Source organism: Sebastes umbrosus, chromosome 22, assembly GCF_015220745.1.
Source record: "Sebastes umbrosus isolate fSebUmb1 chromosome 22, fSebUmb1.pri, whole genome shotgun sequence".
Classification (NCBI taxonomy): domain Eukaryota; kingdom Metazoa; phylum Chordata; class Actinopteri; order Perciformes; family Sebastidae; genus Sebastes; species Sebastes umbrosus.
Window position 1 is genome coordinate 3449290 of NC_051290.1, and position 19905 is coordinate 3469194.

The window sequence follows — 19905 nt, forward strand, 5'->3', positions numbered from 1 at the left end:
GCAGGGTTTTCCTGGTGTGGGTTACCGTGTATTCCCTGTCCCCGGTACGTGATGGTTTAAACCCATCTATCACTGGGTGTGTTGCCGAGAGCCGCAGGGACTCCAAGGAGCTGCTGAAGTAACCACATAACCTGGAAGCTGCGAGGCCAAGGAGGCTTCGGCATTCGGCATCTTTAATCTGATTGGCCTGATTAGGACCAATGTGTCAGCAACTATTTGACCAGATGTTTTCTGAAGAAATTAATTCAGTGCTAAATAAGCTGAAAGCAACAACAACAACAAAAACGTTATAAATAAAAAAAATAAAAAAATGGTATAAGTAAGAAACAAGAGATTTGAGGAGGGGATGGGTATTTATGGAGGACGGAACCTGCCAAAATCAAAAAATATATGAATAGATAAATAAATTACTTGATAAATAAATAAATGTGTCTTCACATGCAGCAAAAATAATATTAGAAATAAATGTAGCCATAAATGAATTGATAAAATGTGACATAAATTGATATTTCTGTTTTAATTAGCTTCTTTATTTATTTATCTTTGTATGAATTTATTTATTTATTTACTCTTCTGTTTCATTTTGTCTTTTATTTATTCATGTATGTATTTATTTGTATTATTTTAACTTTATTTATTTATTTTTTTTGCAAAGGAAAAACTGTGCAGAAATTTAAAAAAATTACAAATTAATAAATACACACATTTAAAAATATGTATTAAAAAAATATATAGATATTTCAAAAGAAATTCCAGGAGGATGGTGAAAAAAAGTTAGTTTAGAGCCCTGACTGTAGTAGCGACGCCGTGGTATTTTATTTATTCAACTGCCCAGTATAACCAGTGTGGTGTGTTTGGTAGGCTGAAAGACAGAGTGCCTTGCTCAGCAGCATCTCGTCAGACATCATGTTGGGACGGTAAAACATTCCTCACTAATCTCCCCTGCCCAGTTTTTCAGTTTTGCCAAGTCGAGGAAATAAGAGCCATGTTTTTTCTGGAAAGATCCCCTGGTTGAAGACCGATACTAATTTGAGATTTCACATTCCTCGTCAGTCTTGGCGACCGGCCGCCGTCTGTCATCACTGATCTGGGGTCAGGTTACCTCCAGCCAGAATTGTTGCGATCATCAGAGAGGATCTGACCTTGTGTTATTGGGTGGGGGAGGTAGATGCTGCACATTCATGTGGGGACACAGATGAATGTGTGTGTAATGAGTAAACACTGTTCATCATTAGCCTCACAGCTACACATCCTGAGTAAAAAAATATATATATTTTAAGCACTTTATTTTATTGCACTTAAGTACAAATTTAAGATACTTTACTTGAGTATTTCCATTTTATGCCATTTTATACCCCACTACCCCACTTTTTACTTTTCATATTCAGATTAATGATACAAAATCGAACCAATAAATATATTATTATATAAGTATTATTACATGATAATATATGTATATATATATAAAATGTATTTTACATGTATTTTATTTATTCCCTTTGCAAAAAATAAATAAAAAGTGAAAAAATAAATAAATACAAATAAATGAAAAAATAAATAAATACAAATAAATTTAGAAAAATAATAAATAAATAAAAAATTATTGCAAAGATAAAAAAATAACTGCAAAAGTAAATAAATAAATAAAAAACTTTAAATAAATAATACATAAAATAAATACATAAATACATTTAAAGTGAATAAAATAAATAAATAAAAGGGGAAATTAAAGAATTATACAGAAGAGTAAATAAATATGGGAATTAATACAAAGATAAATAAATAAAGAAGCAAATTAAAACAGAAATATCAATTTGTTACATTTTATCAATTAATTAATGGCTACATTTATTTTTTTAAATATTTTTGCTACATTTAATGACATGTTTATTTATTTATCAAGTTATTTATGCAGGTTCCGTCCTCCATATACAGTATGTGTGTCTCTCTGTGTGTGCTCCATGGTGAGGTCACCGCCATGAGCCTCTGTCAGGGTAGCGATGACAGCCGAAAATAAACATCTTTTGGCTCAACCTCCCTTTCCAGACACACACAAACACACACTCCTACACAGACACACACACACACACACACACTCGTACACAGACACACTCACGGCCGGAGCGCTGCCAGTCAGCTGTCGTGTCGTGGTCAGGCGTTAAGCCCTGCGGTCCGGGGGAGGGGATAATGGGGATATATTATTAATTTGCTGCAATCCCCAACAGAGAATGATCCTTTAATGAAAATATTCATCATCACCTTTTGATAAAGTGTTGATTCAACAGTCTGTCAGTATGTAACTCTATGTGATATGAATTAAAAATCAGAAGAATCACGTACACACATAAATAGAAATGTACACTAATGTTGCATAAGACAACCTATAACTTCAAAATGATTAATGATTAATGATGTTAATACCTTTCTAGAAGGAAGGCCTGTCATAATGTTTAGTGAAGTAAGGAAATAGGTTACCACTTCTCTTTTAAAGGACCAGTGTGTATTATTTAGTGGGATCTATTGGCAGAAATAGAATATGATATTAATAAGTATATATTCTTTAGTGTATAATCACCTGAAAATAAGAATCATTGTGTTTTCGTTACCTTAGAATGAGCTGTTTATATCTACCTAAGGAGCAGGTCCTTTTCATGGAGCCGGCTACTCAAATAATTTCCTTATTTATTTACTCTTCTGTTTAATTTTCCGTATTATTTATTTATGTATTTATTTGTATTAATTAAAAAAAATATTTTTGCATTTATCATGCATCTATTTTTTAATCATTTACATTTATATTTTATTTATTTTATATTAATTTTTAAATATTTGTATTTATTTATGTATTTATGCATTTATTTATTTGTTTCTGCACGATTTTCCCTTTGCAAAAAAATTCGAAGAAATAAATAAATAAATAAAATAAAGTTGAAAATCAAACAAAAATAAATACATGAATAAATAAAAGGGGAAATTAAACAGGAGATTAAATAAATAAGGGACTTAATACAAAGATGAATAAATAAAGTAAATTAAAACAGAAATATAAATTTCTAATTAATTAATGGCTAAAAAATTTTTATATAATTTTTGCTGCATTTAATGACAAATGTATTTATTTATCAAGTCATTTATTGATTTATTGATTTATTTTTGATTTTGATATTTATTTTATTTTTTGTATTAACTGAATTTCTGTGAGAATAGCGCCAATGTGTGAATAATGATAGCACTCCTAACCTTCTGCTTCCCCCCCCCCCCCCCCCCCCCCCCCCTTCTTCATTTAATTAGTAAATGAAATAAGCCAACACAACACTTAGTAGTAGAGTATTTTTTACACTACTTTTCCCTAAGTAATATGAAATCACACAGTATCGGACATACCGGTATCGGTATCGGTGCATCCCTAGTACCCACGAGTCTCCCCTTTACAGACGGATACAGACCACTTTATAATAATCACATGCAGTTTGGGCAAGAACAATGCCATTTTTTGGAAAGCAGTATAAATGTGTTATATTTTGCAAATGGTTTCTGTATAGTGGGATGCCTAAAGTCTTACAACTTTTTTTCTCATAAACTTCTGTCTTTATTCTCAAAATATTATGACTTTTTTCTCATAAACTTTTGACTTTATTCTCATAATATTGCGACTTTATTTGTCATAAATTTCTGACTTTATTCTCATAATATTACAACTTTATTCTCATATGCCGACTTTTTTTTCTCTTAAACTTCTGACTTTATTCTCATAATATTACGACTTTATTCTCATATAATACTTTTTTTTCATAAACTTCTGACTTCATTCTCATAATATTACAACTTTTTTTCTCGTAAACTTCTGATTTTATTCTCATAATATTACGACTTATTTTCTCGTAAACTTCTGACTTTATTCTCATAATATTACGACTTTGTTTTCCATAAACCTATTACTTTATTCTCATAATATTAAGACTTTTTTTCTTTTAAACTTCTGACTTTATTCTCATAATATTACGACTTTTTTTCTCATAAGCTTCTGATTTTATTCTCATAATAGGACTTTATTCTTATAATATTGCGACTTTTTCCTCTTAAACTTCTGACTTTATCATCATAATATTGCGACTTTATTTCTCATAAATTTCTGACTTTATTCTCATAATATTACAACTTTTTTTCTCGTAAACTTCTGACTTAATTCTCATAATATTACGACTTTTTTCTCATAAGCTTCTGATTTTATTCTCATAATAGGACTTTATTCTTATAATATTGCGACTTTATTTCTCATAAATTTCTGACTTTATTCTCATAGTATTACGACTTTTTTTTCTCTTAAACTTCTGACTTTATTCTCATAATATTGCGACTTTATTTCTCATAAACTTCTGACTTTATTCTCATAATATTACGACTTTTTTTTCTCTTAAACTTCTGACTTTATTCTCATAATATTACGACTTTTTTCTCTTAAACTTCTGACTTTATTCTCATAATATTACGACTTTTTTTTCTCTTAAACTTCTGACTTTATTCTCATAATATTACGACTTTTTTTTCTCATTAACTTTTGACTTTATTTCATAATATTGCGACTTTATTTCTCATAAATTTCTGACTTTATTCTCATAATATTAAGACTTTTTTTATTACGGATGAGAGCAGGTTGCAATCTCAATCTCAGATCTTCTCCAAACTTTTACTTTTACTCTGAAGGCGTGACACCACACACAAGTTCCCCACAGACTTCCGGTTTCAGTATCAGTTGACTTGACTCTCTGGAGTTCCTGCTAACAGCCTGAAGATGAAGATGAGCTTCAACGCCTCCAAGACGCGAGATATTCACAGATAAACAGAAGGTATGAAACAAGAGACGTTGTTATAAAGACACGGAGAGAAACACGGCGTTGTTAGAGTCGCTGCAGCTGATGTTAGTCACCTGAAAACCGTGTTTATTGTTTGTTTATACCGGGCCTCCTGGAGACCAACGATAGCAGCATGACTAGCAGCAGCATGCTAGTTACTGCTAATGTTAGTTTAGATATATTAGAGCTCAGGGGCAAGAATATGGAGCTGACAGACAAGCACTGACATATATATGTAATATAATAGATATAATATTTATATAATATAATATATAATAGATAATATAGATAGATAGATGGTGACTTTATTGATCCTGTGGGAAATTCAAGTTCCCAGCATCACAGTTCCATAGTGCAAAACTTGTTAGTAAAAGGCAGTAAAAAAGTTACTAGTTTAAAGTACAAAAAAATAAACCAGATATAAAAATCTAGAGAAAAAAAGTCGTAATATTATGAGAATAAAGTCAGAAGTTCAAGACAAAAAAAGTCATAATATTATGAGAATAAAGTCTTAATTTTATGAGAATAAAGTCACAATATTATGAGAATAAAGTCAGAAGTTCAAGACAAAAAAAGTCGTAATATTATGAGAATAAAGTCAGAAGTTCAAGACAAAAAAAGTCGTAATATTATGAGGATAAAGTCAGAAGTTTACGAGAAAAAAAGTCATAATATTATGAGAATGAAGTCATATGTTTACAAGAAAAAACGTCATAATATTATGAGAATTAAGTCAGAAGTTTACGAGAAAAAAAGTTGTAGTATTATGAGAAAGAAATAATATTATAAAGTAGTAATTTTACTTGTTATTTTAGAGACTTTAGAAAACTTTAGAAAAGACTTTAGGCATCCCACTATACAGAAACAATTTGTGGAATATAACACATTTATACTGCATGCAAAAAACTGCATTGTTGCATGTGATTATCATAAAGTTGTCTGTGTCCGTCTGTAAAGGGGAGACTTTTGGGTATTGGGATGCACCGATACCAGTCTCGGGTCCGATACTGTGCTCATGTACTCGCAAAACGGCTCCAATGCAATGGCAGCGATACCACTTTACGATGGTGCGCCTGGCGCCGCTGGGCCGGGATCCCACCTCAGCTGGCGCGCATCGGCCCTCACTTTCATTGCGCCACAGGGTTTTGCTTGCACCCTCTGACTCAGGTGTGCGTTAGACTCCTTGGTCTGTGTTTCAAGACGGGTCAGGTTGGTTGCCGACAACGCCGCAGACCCCTGGCGCCTTTTACGTGGGCCGAGCCCCGATCTGGCGGCACGACGCGGTTGGGGTGCACTGAAAACAGTCCGCCCCGGTCGACAGTCGCACCGGGAGCAGGGGGCCCTCCCCGGCGGGGAGAGAGGGCGCAGCGACCCCTTTGTCCACGGTGCGGCGAAGTCCGGGCGGGGAGCGCTGTCCAAGCCGACCTAGAGCCGGTCGCGGCGCACCGCCTCGTATGCGGGACTTCCCAGCCTGCCGTGTGTCGCTCACACCCTCCAGCTGGCTGTTAACGAGGGTCTTTTGGCACAAAGAAGTACTTGTATCGGTACTCGGTATCAGCGAGTACCCAAATGTAAGTACTTGTACTTGTACTTGTACTTGTACTCGGTCTGAAAAACAGTGGTATCTGTGCATCCCTAGTGGGTACCCATCGAACCCATTTTCATTCACAAATCTTGAGGTCAGAGGTAAAGGGACCCCTTTGCAAATCGCCATACCAGTTGACAGAGAGTCAAGTCAGCCAAGGGTGTACGTCAGCTTGGTGTGTCAGGGCCTTTAGCTCCAGCGCTGCCGCTGATTTGTGCTGGCTGAATGCAAGTTGCTACAGCTAACCACTAACTGAAGGCTCGACTCCTGGAACCGCAGCCCACCTTCTTCCCGGAAAAGTTGTCTCTTGGTGGCGGCAGGAACGGAAAATACAAGTAGCTTTGTCATTTCTGCCACTTTGGAGTTAATCCAATAAACAAACTATGAAAACGTACACGGACCCTGTACCTACCTTCTTTTCAGTGTTGGACATAGTTTTGGGGATTCTGCTGCTTTGAGAGTTGCTGCTTTGTGCCAGTTGTGCCAGACTCTGACCTTGGATTTGTCACCTAAAAAACATTAATCTCTGTGTTCGTCCTTCTGAATGAAAAACTTTGCAAGAAATTGGTCTCTCTGTGTAATCGGATATAGGTGGAGGGGAAAGAGTAGATGTTCCTGGAAAGTTTTGGAATGTGAAGTGTGGATATTCATTTTTGAAAAACACACTTCGCAGAAGTTCTTTCTGTGATTCTTGGACCTTTTTAGGTTTGAGGTTTTTGACTTTCTTTCAGTGCTTTCAGGCTTGTCTGAATCTTCCGGGATGATCTAATGTTACCTTCTGAAATGGAAATTGCAGTTGTGAGATGTTACTTTTTGCATTGTCTACTGGTGCCAGTATTAATGACAAGAAAATAAATGAGTTTGTGTCTGTTCTGGATGTTCCCTGTTAACAGTACTGACCTTGTTTTCTCTCTTCATCTATGCTTTGTTGCCTTTGCCTCTTCTGTTTTTTCTTGCTAGGGAAGACCTGGAAATGAAATAGACAAAACTAATGTGTGTCAAAACGGCGCCAGAATGGACAACTCAAGACAAGAACATCCAGATGATGGATTTCACCCATCCAAGAAACTTTAGTCCAGTCCCATTCAATAACCCCCTCCTTTGTTTTTTTTTTTAACTTTTCAGCTTTGCATTGCTATCGGAGCGTTGTGCCCCTTCTCCTGCTCCAGGGCCCCTAACGAGCCCCCTACTTGGAGGGCTCCCAGGGAGCTCGCTCCTGATTGGCCAGCAGGCTGCCTCCTTGCAGCTAGCTCAACTGAAAGCCCAGCTAGCACTGACGCAGATAAACAACGCTCTCGCTGTTGGCAACCGAGCTGCGACCTTGACAGCCAACTCCAACACATCTGCTCCCTACATACCCAGAGTACCCCCCTCCCCAACTGCGGCGGCTATCAATCTCCTTAACCTTCTGAAGATTGCAAACACCATGTCCCATCCCCTGTATAACCCCTATGCCTCTGGGAACCAAAGTTCCATCCAGGGGCAGTATGGACTCCCCAGTACACAGGCAGAGAGGGACCCTCGGATGGCAACTTCTCACCTTGGACCTGGCTCCAGCTTCAGTTCTTCTGGAGCTCCTTCTGTGACTCCTGCCAACTCTGGTGGAATGCTCCCTTCGCTGCTGCCTCAGTCGATGAGCTACAGGCCTGAACAGAGTAGGGCCATAATAGATGATAACATAGAGAGGTCTATAGACATGCATATTAGCAGAGCCAGAGAGGAGGTGAGGCTTATTGGCAAGCCGATGCTACAGCCCATGGACCAGGGCACTCACTTTACCAGCACTCGAAGAGATGAGTTTCTCTCCTCAGGCACAGGGATGGCCTCCTACCCAATGTCCTCAAGCTCTGCCTCTCTAGGACAAAGACACTCAGGCGTTGAAACTGGCAGTAGCTCCTTGGACTGGTCATCAAACTACACAAAGCCCACTGCAAATGACCCCTCTAGATTTTATTCATCTGCTTCGTCTAACTATGCAGGTGGTGGTGACGGTAGGTTTAATGCCCCCAGTGAAAGAGAACGTGATATGCAGTCCATTCCAGGGTTGGGCGATTTTGACTATCCAGTGCCGGACAAACCTGCTGCCACTGCGGAGTCCGGTCGACCCAAGTACACCTCTGAATCAGCTTCTAACATCCTTCTCCAATTTGGACTGGAAAAAGAAGACCTGGAACATCTCATCTCCTACCCTGAAGACCAGATCACCCCTGCTAACCTGCCGTTCATCTTGCGGGAAATCCGCTATGAAAAGACAAAGAGAGCTGCAACTGCAGTTCAGTCAAAACCCTGCCCCGAACCCCAACCCGCCAGTAGTGTGAGTGGAATGCATTGTCGCAGTTTGAGTAGTTCTGGAGGGGCAAGGATGCACCAGGAGGAAATATCGTCTGTTCTCCAGCCGAGTAAAGTGATTGACTATGGACATACTGGCAAATATACTGGAGGGGTTAGGGATGAGATTGGAAGGACCAGTGGCAGTAGAGCTAACAGTGGTGGGAGTATGCTGCCAATGAACACTTACGACAGTAACAGACACAGTCGAGAACCACTACAGAAAACTACAACAGAGGTGAAAAGCAGTGCCTTTGGTTCTTCACGTGACCAGGGAAGTTCTGTTTCCAGTCTCAGCTCTTCTTACAGTTCAATACTGAGCTCTGTGGCTCCCCCAAGCAATGATCAGACTAAACGATTGCAGACCCAACCAAACCAGACTTTCCAATCAATCCTCAGCTCTTTCTCTCTGCCAAAGAAAGACACAGACATCAGAGTTCTCAAGTCTGAAGCTCCCAAACCCGTACCTCTGAAAGAACCAGAGGCAGATCGCCAGTCAACGTCGAATGCCCAACCACCCAACACTCTGTACCGTGGTGTGCATCCCACCCGACCTGGCCTTGTGGTCATTGGCAGTAATGTCGCCAGCAGCACTAAGGATCAGAGTCAAATTCCAGGACAAGGGTCAATCGTTGCTGAGCAGAGGAAAATGCAGCAGACACAGCAGCAGCCGATGCAGCAGATGCAGATGCAGCAGAAGCAACCGATGCAGCAGATGCAAAAGCAGCCAACGCAACAACAACCGATGCAGCAGATGCAGCAGAAGCAACCGATGCAGCAGATGCAACAGCGGATGCAACAGCAGCCAACACAGCAACAACTGATGCAGCAGATGCAGAAGCAGTCATCGCAGCAACAACCGATGCAGCAGATGCAGCAACGATCAAAGCAGCCGATGCAGCAGATACAGAAGGAGCAGATGCAGCAGAAGCAGCCGATGCAGCAGATGCAGCAACAATCAAAGCAGCAGATGCAGAAGCAGCCGAAGCAGCAGATGCAGCAGAAACAACCGATGCAGAAGCAGCCGATGCAGCAACAATCGAAGCATCAGATACAGAAGCAGCAGACACAGAAGCAGGCAGTATCACAGACGGGGCAAGCCATGTGGCCTCAGGTTTTTCCTGCTGCGAAATCAGTTCCCCCTGCTTCTCACATACCCAGCATCGCTGGCGCCATGCAACGTCCAGGTGGTCATCACCCCATCGTTATTCCTCCAGCTCAGCCTCAGCTAATCCCGGGCCTGATGAACCTCATGCATCTGACCCCGACACCTTCCAACAGGCAGCTTCCGGCAAAGACGGCAGTCTCCAAGGGTCAGCCAACGGCGGCCATGATGCATGACTATGCGGCGGAGACGCCGAGAATCTTTCCACATACCTGTTGTCTGTGTAACAAAGAATGTACTCAAATGAAGGTGAGTGGAAGTCTGCACTCTGTCTTGTCTCCCTTTTTGTGGGTTGTTTATTTCAGTATTTAAATTTTTTATTTTGGATTGTAAAATACCAATATAAATTGTTTAATTTTTTTACTTTTTGGGGAAGTACTGAAAGGTTTGATGTTGAAACAAGTCTAAGGGCCTATTTGAAAGGATTTCTGTAAAATATTCCTTGAATTTGAATGGATCAGTATTTACTATGAAATGCTAGTAAGTAGCCCGCCACCACATAACCTATAAGCTGTTTACCATTTTACAAAAGCAAGGGTGGATTGCAAACTTTGGGAGAGATTTTATAACATTATTAACTGATTTGGTTTTACTCCAAACAAAATGTTTTGTTCCAAAATGTTTCAAGGGTGCCAGTCACAGCTAACTATTTTTGTCTGTTATTGGAGGTTACAATGTCTGATTTACATGTGATTTGATTGCCTTGAAACTGTTGTTAGAGCATCATTGTATAGTTTAGTCAGATGGAAATCAAAGTCACTGGTATACGGCCATTGCCAGATTTACAGTAACTAATTACTGTTGCATAATTGGATATAAAACGAGATGAGACCTTGAGACGGTTGTTGGAACCCAGGGCTTAGAAGACGTGACGAAGAACAATCCGCAATTTCTGAAGATCTAGTTAATTGAAGATGGCTGTTTCCCTTTTGTCTGTTTTTTTTTGGTTATTGTCCCACAGTGTATATTCAGTTTGAATTTTTTTGAAATCGTTGTTAGTGGTTGTCTAACGGTAGGTATCAACATTTTGTAATACTGGCTATTATGGAGCCAAACTCCCTTTTTTCATTTGTATTTGTATTTGTTGTACTTTTGTGTCCCGAAAAGGAATTCCAATTACTGATACAAATACCATAAACCAGAAGTCACCAGCATCACCCTTCATGAACCACACAATCAGCAAGATTTTTTTTTTCCTTTTGGGACTCCGCATTTCACATTTTGTCCAATTTTCCTGGACAAAATGCCCTCCTCTCCCCAGTTTCTACATCTTCCTGCCTACTCCAGATGTCTCAGCTTGTGTATTTTTGTCCTGATCTATACCTGATAGTGACCTCTGCTGAGATGACCTTCAACAAACTTTCTGATACCACACAAGACTGAAGAACCAGACAGCACTATCAAGAACCCAAGATGGAAATCTTTATTTTGGTCGTTTGTTACTGGCACTCCTGTATTTGTTACATTCCATGATAAAGACTTGTTGCCCTGGAACTCAAGTTGACAAAAGTTAGCTGTTATTATAAGGGAAAGAGTTGCCAAATTTCTAAAGGAATTAATGTCCTTAATAATGTTGTCCATGTGATACTTGTTTTTACCTAACCCTGGAATACCAAAGCCACGATTTCAACATTCTTAAACTTTGTATTTGCTGCTGGCTAACGTCTCAGCTCCTCACGTGGGCTCAAGGTTGTTCATGTTATTCGGACGACTTCTGTTGGCTGAAGATTTAAAGAAACCAGAATTTTCTTTTGCTTTTTTGGACACTTTAAATATTAACGTGTATCAGCACAAACTGTGACTTATTCATGTGCTACAAGAGCAGAGAAATGGAACTGGACACTTGGACTTGAGAGACTCAACAGACCAACAAAGAAGGACAAGCTCTGAAGATCTAAGGAACTTTTTCTTTAAGGCTGCTGTAATGTTGAATAAAAGATATCTGTTGTCAGACAATCACAAAAATGAAGATATTGAAGCTGATAACAGTTGATAATGAAGTGTATCTAAATGTTGTTTGTTGTTCTAGGATTGGATCTCCCACCAGAACTCCAGCCTTCACCTTGGGAATTGCAAATTACTCCGTACACAGTCAGTCTTTTTACTTTTCTCTATAAAGATCTTGAGTTATTTTTGATAATCATTGCCTTTTGTCTGAACATTTTTGGAAAATGGCCACCGGGGAAGCGCTTAAAATACTGTATAGGAAACACTGGATAGAAAAAGAGTAATACAATAATGTCTTCCTCAGGATTGTTTGTCCCTGATGAACTCGTATTTTTGCTGTTACCTTTGCTGCATGGTGGAACGGCCTACATAGCTCATGTGCTCATGTTTTTTTTTTTTTCAACAGATTCCCAGAGTGGGATGGTGAGATCGTACTCAGGTCCAGGTAAATTTAATTAGCTGGGCAGACACTGCAATTTTATTGATCTTGTATGTTATGTTAACTCACACTTCATGTTTTAATTGGTCTTTCTGCAGAGCCAGATCAATAATAAGTCAGGCATCATGACCCCCCCCCCTCAAACTTTGCTTTTCTCGTCCATTGCTCTCTCCAGTGCTGCAGGTAAAGATACCAAACCCTCGCCCACAACTTCTTCACAGACTTCGCAGCATCGTCAGAAAGCCAGGCATGGAAGCCGCTCCCTTTCCCGCTCGCCCAGCCCCCGTCGCAACCACGGCTCAGAGGGTAAAAGGGAGAAACGCAATAGCCGATCACATTCACCGCACAGCTCCAGATACACTCGCAGGTCTGTGACACACATTATGATACATTATGATATGAGCAATAACATGGGTGAACAGATTGCAACCCTCGAGAGATCTATACTTGCTGTGAAATGTTTACCATTTTTTTAAGATTATCATTTGATTTCATCTGTAATTTCATCAGGTCCCGGTCTCGTTCTCTTTCCCCATGGTATGACCGCCCTACCTCCTCCCGCTATCTGTCGCGTTCAAGGAGTCCCGAGAGACGATCGCCGCCGAGGAGGAGAGATGAGAAATGGTCGCCACCAAGGAGGAGAGACGATAGACGATCGCCATCGAGTAGAAGCGACGAGAGGCGATCGTTATCTAGGAGGAGTGACGAGAGACGGTCATTATCTAGGAGTGACGAGAGACGATTGCCACCAAGGAGGAGCGACGATAGACGATCGCCACCAAGGAGGAGTGATCAGCGCCGATCCCCTCAACGAAAGAAGTCGAGCAGTGCAGAGAGCCTCGTTAAGAAACTACTGGAAACATCAGGTTTGGGAAATTGCAAACATTTAAAGAACTTAAGACCATGTTTATAGACAGTTGAACGTACCTACATATCTATTGATATGCATTGTGTGTAATTTTCACTGCGCCTTCCAGTGGTTCAGATGCTAATGTTGATTTGTAAGCCAAAACATTTCCCAGATTACAAAGTTTATGAAGTAACAAGCAAGATAATTTTCGTCTTTGTCCCTCTAGCTGCCCAGTCTCTGTCAAACCAGTCTGACCTGGAGGCTGTGGTTAAAACTCTGGCTCCCGCCTTTCTGGCCGAGCTAGCCAAGATGAAGTCATCGTCATCATCTTCCTCTTCCAAAGGAGGAAAGCCCTCCTCCTCGTCGTCTTCAGCGTTGACTAAAAAAGCAAAGCCCAGCCTGCAGAAGAGCGAGGCGAGTTCTTCCACAAAGATGAAGGTTGGTGTGAGTCTAACATCTGGTAAAACTGTCTTTCTCCTTCCTTTCTTGTGTGTCTAACTCATTCCTTCATGGAGGGAAACCTTATCCACAACACTTTGATCAAAGACTTAAAAAGAAAATGATATGTTATTGCTACATACGAAGCAAAAAAATAATGTGACGGATGGCATGTAGCTTAAATTGGACACTTTAAACACAGATGCATTTTTCTCTTTCTAACCATTTTTAGAAGACGGACAGTTTCAGTTGTCCGTTGACCAACACTATATTTGGTTTAATTATTTTTTCTCTCTCTCTCTCTCTCTCTCTCTCTCTCTCTCTCTCTCTCTCTCTCTCTCTCTCTCTTTGCTCAGTCTGATAATTATTTTCCCCCGACCATGGTGAAACTAGAAGGGATCCAACGTCAAGTCTCTTATGACGATGTGTTGGCTGCAGTGGAGCACTTTGGAAAAACCAAGTTTCTGTTTCGGTCCAAAAAAGAGGTATATATAGAGTGAATGATGGGTTTTTGATACCCAGGCCTATATTTGCTAATGCTTTGCCTTTTCCATACTATGCAAAATATAGTGCCCTTTGGTATGATGTTTTTATCCCCTAAACCATCAGAATCAGAAATATGTATCCAGACCTTGAGAGATGTGTCTATGTTGACTGAGAACATGATCCATCAATACTCTTTCGCAGCTACTGAAGGTGCTATATATTATGGGTTAATATCAGATTTAACTAGAGACAATCTTGCGATGGGATCACACCAATCGCGACGCCAAGTCGGGCCAGGAGCGTAAAGTGGGAGGGTCATTCAATGGCCCCTTTCCCACTTCCTACCCCCCTACTTCCGGCGCCCTAGCTCGGACCACACCCATCTTCGAACTCAGCCTTTAATTTTGATCTCAACTACGCACTGTAAAGTTTCGTGACTGAATCTTGTACGGTTGCGACGCGTTGACAAAATTTGTCCACAGACAGATGGACAGACATATAAACACCTGGCAAAGTGCACGTCTCTCAAAAATGAACTGGAAAGATACAAGTAACCTATCCTGTGTATTTTTTTTGTTTATTGTAAGTTATTTACCTTAGAAATACAACTTAACAGGTGCATATATACTACAATTCCTCTCATTCAGTCTAAAGAAAACTAAACACTAATCTGGGAAACACCTTTTAAATTAAAGATTTGGACAGTTAGACATGTAGCAGTGAGCTGTTCATGTTTTGTGTGTGAATGTAGTGAGTAGATGGTCCTGACGGTTGTAGTAATGCAATGAAATGTGTGTTTGTGTGTGTGCACATGTAGGCAATCGTGCGTTTCGAGAAAGAGGAAGACGCAAAGAAATTGAAGAGCGCAAAAAGCCTAGATGTGAAAGGAGTGGCAATCACTGTTGTCAGAGAAAAGGTATTGCACTTTTTGTCTTTCTTTCTCTGTCACTGGGAACTGTTCATATTAACGTTTGTCTACTGTAGTGCGGTCACACTGTCAATAATCAGATTAATCTAAGATAACAAAATTTGTTTGTTTACAGGAGACTGTTGCTAAGGGGCAAAAGAAACCTCAGAAGTAAGATATGTTTCACACAGACCTCTTTTCAACAGCGAGGATCTTGTTTTTGTCAATTTATTACTATAAATATTCATTTGCTGCTTAAATTTGTGTCTTCAGTGGGGAAAAAGGGACTTTTGGGGAGTTTGACGAAAATCAGCATCCTTTTATGTGTATACACGGGATGAAGTAAAATGTATCCCAGGAATTCAATCTGTGAAGGATTGTACTATCTTATAGTGAATAACACGTTTCTTTTCTTTACAGAAAACCTGCCACGTCCAGTGTCTCCACACCTCAGACCACTACCGCGAGAAAGGTTCTTCTCCCTACACCTAAAATGCCTCTGCTTAAAGGGCTTAAAACGACTTCATCTTTACCTTCTGGAGCCAAAAAAGCTACGACAGGCAAACTTACCGATCAGAAAAGTGCAACTAAAGGCTCAGTTAAAGGCCCGACGACTGTCACTAAGGCAAAAGTTTTGGTTTCCAAAGCGAAAAACGTGTCAACCAAGCAGATAACTAAAATGGTTAAAAAACAAAAGTTGCCTGCGAAGGGAGCTGAGAGAAAGGCCGTGGTAAAGCAAAAAGCGTCTTCAGGATCCAAGTCCACGGCTCCAGAAAATCAGCCTGATGTACAAAATTCCAAGCCTAAAGAATCTGAAACCAAGGTTCAAGAAGCTGTGCCGAAAGACACAGCTGAGGTTGTTGAAAAGGCAAATGTGACAGTTTTTGAGCCTGAGCATCAGGCCGAAGTTGATAAAACCAATGACGCCGAAGACGCTGAACCAATGGAAGTTGGGGAAATGAGAGTTGGAAGTTGTGCTGAGGGCCAAGGAGAAAAACCGACAACTACAGAAGCTGTACTGGAAAATTCTGCAGACAAATCCAGTGAGAGTCAACCACCTCTCAGTACAGTTGATACCCGGCCAACAGAAACCTCTGTCGAAGCTTTACCACACGTCCAGCAAAGCACCTTGTCAGAACCAGAGTCCACTGCACAAGGACCAGAGACCAAGACGGAGGTTTCACACATGCAACAGCAGGCTGCAGGAAGCTCGACCGAAACCACTGTGGAGGCAGAGCTGCCGGGTGGAGTGGTGGAGACGAAAACTATGCAAAAAGGTATGTTGGAGATTTTTTTTTAAAACATGGATTGCGAATCTAAAATGTAGCCTGTGGTGTTGAAATATTTAAAGAATAAGGGTGGCAGAATTCTTTATTCTTGTCAACAAATCTCATGAAAATACCAAAACCAAATTAATTTTGAAACAGCCCTAAAACGCTCGTCTGGATGGAGATCGTTTTCGTTTAAACGCTGTTTTAAAACGAAAACATATGAGTGTGGTCACCATGGATGTATTAAGAGAACTGGATACAGCGTTGGAGGGGGGACCCTGTTCATTCCTATGAAAGTTGTTTAGTGGCGCTTAAAGACAAAATGGCTCGACTTCCGCCTGGAAAAGTACCCGGATCTTGGGCACTTGGAACATGCGCAGTAGCGTCCGCTCGGTCACATGACTCGGTTCCCAACGTCACGCCGTCGTCGCGGCTTGCGCTCCAACCTCGGTCACATGAACGAAGGAAGAGAAATAACTCTGGATTCGGCTATTAGTGCATTTTACAACTTTAAAACCTAATGATTTAAATAAGGGCTATTAGAGTGTTCGTACTGGGAAGTTGATTTACCTAAAAAAAAAATTATCCGCTGAGTTACAGACGTCTCTTTCCCGATGCAAGTCTATGGGAAAAAGTATTTTTGGCCCAACGGCATCAGGGTACGGACACGGAAGTTGCAGTACCGCCGTTTGGCCACTACGAAAGTTGGGATCGACGACCGGCGCTCTTCCTGGGGGGCTTGGTGTGGACGTAGCCTTATGCTCATCCATCTGACCTGCAGGCCTGTTATTACAAACAACACGTTCAATCCCACATAACTTTATTTCAAGTGAAAAATACATCTATTGACCCCTAAACCTTACTTGTATAGTTCACCTTGCCAAATATTTTTAGTTAGAAGATGTGTCAGAAATTGTTTCAGATTTGTTTTGAAATGGATGGAAAATTAGGCTGTGGGTTACTTCTTTTAATCTGGATCCAACAGAAATATGTCAAGGAGAGGAGATATTGATGATCTTTCAAAATACCGACATTCATCTTAATTTCATTTAATCTTCCAAAGATCCTGTGACTGCAGCTGAGACCAAAACGGATGCAGCGTCAGCCAGCGATGCCTCCAAACCCAATGCAGTTACACATCTGACTATTGGGGAGATGATAAATAAGCACCTGTTGCTATGCAAAATACGTAAGAAATCCCAAGAAAGTGTCTGCATCGGATCATAATGTTACTGTCTTTCTCTTTATTGTTTTACATTCATTTTCTATCTTACTTTCACAGGGTGCCTCAATCTGAAAACCTGCTTCTGTCCAAGAGTAAGTTTCCTCAAATCACTTGCATGTCTTCCCCAGCCAATGTCATTCCCTTATTGAATAACAGGTGTTGAAGTGTTTCTGAGCTATCCGTGCACACCGATGGATGTTTGTGATGCACAATTGTGGACTGTTGATAGTTTCAAGTGTGTCAGTGGGGCATGGACCACATCCTGCTTCGTCCTTACTCTTCTAGTGATAGCCTTAGAGGGCGAAGCCTATATGACATAGAACGTTAGTTACGTACCGTAGTTCTCTTTGAGTATAGGGTCGGGAGCTGATCTTCCGGTCTCAGCCAAATTTAAGGAAATATAAATACAAGGGGTGTAAATGTTTTTTATAAGTGCACTTGTCTTAAACTGCCCCTAATTGTTTCCCTCTACCCTTTTTTTTATGTTCCCAAATTCTTCCAGTTTGGTTCACTTTATAAGAAGATGTTGTTCATCAGCAACCTGCCGCAGTATCACGATGGCTGCTACACAGAGTGTGACATCGCCAAACTGCTCAGGCCATTTGGGTTTCAATATACAGACGACAGCATCTATGTTGTTCCTCAGATGTGCATGGTAGGCACCGGGTTATAAATCTGCCTCGGGTTGGGTTATTAAAACACTGGTATTGGATCGGTACTCGGTATCGGGACTGTGAAAAGTCCAGTTTTTGTGTTGCACAATTGTAATGATTTTCTTCTCAATTTGTGAAATCAAACCTAACTCTAACTTGCAATTGAACATCCTTTGGATCATTTAGCAAGAGATTTTTGTATACTTATTGTTATATATACTCTATTGGTGCTTATATGAGACTCATGAGACTGATTTTAACAACATTGAAAGTAAGGAGTGTACTTGGAACAAGTAAATAAAAGTAATAATACATTTTTGTTTCTGGTTTTCATCCCAGGCCTTCGTCATGATTCCGAGGGTGGAGGATGCACTCCGCCTAGTGAAAGCCTCCGTAAGGAAGGGCGTTATGTTCGAAGGGTCTAAAATCCGTGTCCAAGCATTATGCAGCGGCTTTACCATGACGCCGGTAAGCACGGACACAACACTGTTTTTATTCACTGATTTTTTATAGATGTTCAATATACAGTGTTCAAGACCCCAGAAAATAGAGAACATATATTTTTCACAGAAAAAACATGCATATATTATTTAAACGAATAAAAAAAAATATTGTTTCTGCTGCAAGAAGATGCTGATCTCTCTAGTTTAAAGTAATAATATCCAGGACATAATCAATTTATAGTTATATGTATACAAAGACACACTGAGTCTGGAGTGTATTGACATTGGGTGAGTATTGTGGATTTTAACCCTGCCTATTGTGATGTTTCTGTTACAGTTTAGGTTTTATAAATCACTGATGAAGATGATGCGTTCTGTAAGTAATACACGCACATACACACACACACACACACACACACACACGTAATTCCTCCTAATAAACTACATTGATTTTTGTTGGTAAAAGTAATTCATCCCCATTTTCCAAGTTACACTCAGACTTTAAATTAGAGTTAATAGTTAAATATAACTTTGTGCGTTCAGATGCATTGCAAAGTGAAAACGCTTGTCACAGTTCAAATTTGAGAGTACATCGTAATTCCTGCGTTTGTCTCACCAAAATATATACATAATAACGTAATAAAAGTTGGAAATCATCAACAGTGATGTAAAACAGTGAAGGGAGTAGCCTACAGGAAACTCCAATTAAGATATTGTCTTTTACTTTGAAAAACTGTACAAAAGGCAACAATGCAGAGTTGTGTGTCTCTATGTCCTCTTGTTAACTTTTTTGGTTTGGATGTTCACTTCCTGTTCTTGATGCAGCCGGTGGTTGGAGCAAAATCAATCGTCATCAAGAACATTCCATGGAGTGAATCCAGGGTGCTCAGAGAGACTTTGAAAAAAATCAATTCTGTCACAAACTTCCTGCCTCTCCTCAACCAGGTATTAACAAACACATACAAGTATGTTTGTTTTAAGTGACTTTAAAAAAAAGACTTACTGTTAGTCTTACCTGTCACATATATGTGTGTGCTTGTGTGTTCCAGGTATTCATAGAATTTGAGTCCGTTTGCGATGCTGATCGGCTCGGCGTTTGGTACAGCCTCCTGAAACAAGCCCCTGGGCACCAAGTCTACAGGCTGGATACACCAACCACTTGCGGTACATCACTACGTAAGTCTCTGTTTTAGGAAATAAAAAGAATGTACACATATGTAGGGATGTCACGATACCAGAAATCTAGTAGTCGATATCAATACCAGTGAATTTCCACGATTCTTGATCGGAAGATAAAGATGAAAAATACAACTAC

General features: G+C 40.0%; 1 protein-coding gene across 1 annotated transcript in view; it reads left to right on the plus strand.

Annotated features, from left to right (window-relative positions):
* The window catches only part of LOC119481301, a 36942-nt gene that overhangs the window by 6584 nt on the left and 10453 nt on the right, over nt 1–19905 (plus strand). Inside the window, exons 2-18 of the mRNA XM_037758087.1 lie at nt 7564–10180; nt 11961–12022; nt 12285–12323; nt 12493–12684; nt 12828–13183; nt 13394–13605; nt 13962–14090; nt 14909–15007; nt 15135–15169; nt 15419–16275; nt 17333–17458; nt 17552–17586; nt 17997–18149; nt 18487–18615; nt 18928–18966; nt 19416–19535; nt 19640–19766. Of these exons, the coding sequence (XP_037614015.1) occupies nt 7564–10180; nt 11961–12022; nt 12285–12323; nt 12493–12684; nt 12828–13183; nt 13394–13605; nt 13962–14090; nt 14909–15007; nt 15135–15169; nt 15419–16275; nt 17333–17458; nt 17552–17586; nt 17997–18149; nt 18487–18615; nt 18928–18966; nt 19416–19535; nt 19640–19766 (5327 nt within the window). The remainder of the gene's footprint in view (nt 1–7563; nt 10181–11960; nt 12023–12284; nt 12324–12492; nt 12685–12827; nt 13184–13393; nt 13606–13961; nt 14091–14908; nt 15008–15134; nt 15170–15418; nt 16276–17332; nt 17459–17551; nt 17587–17996; nt 18150–18486; nt 18616–18927; nt 18967–19415; nt 19536–19639; nt 19767–19905) is intronic.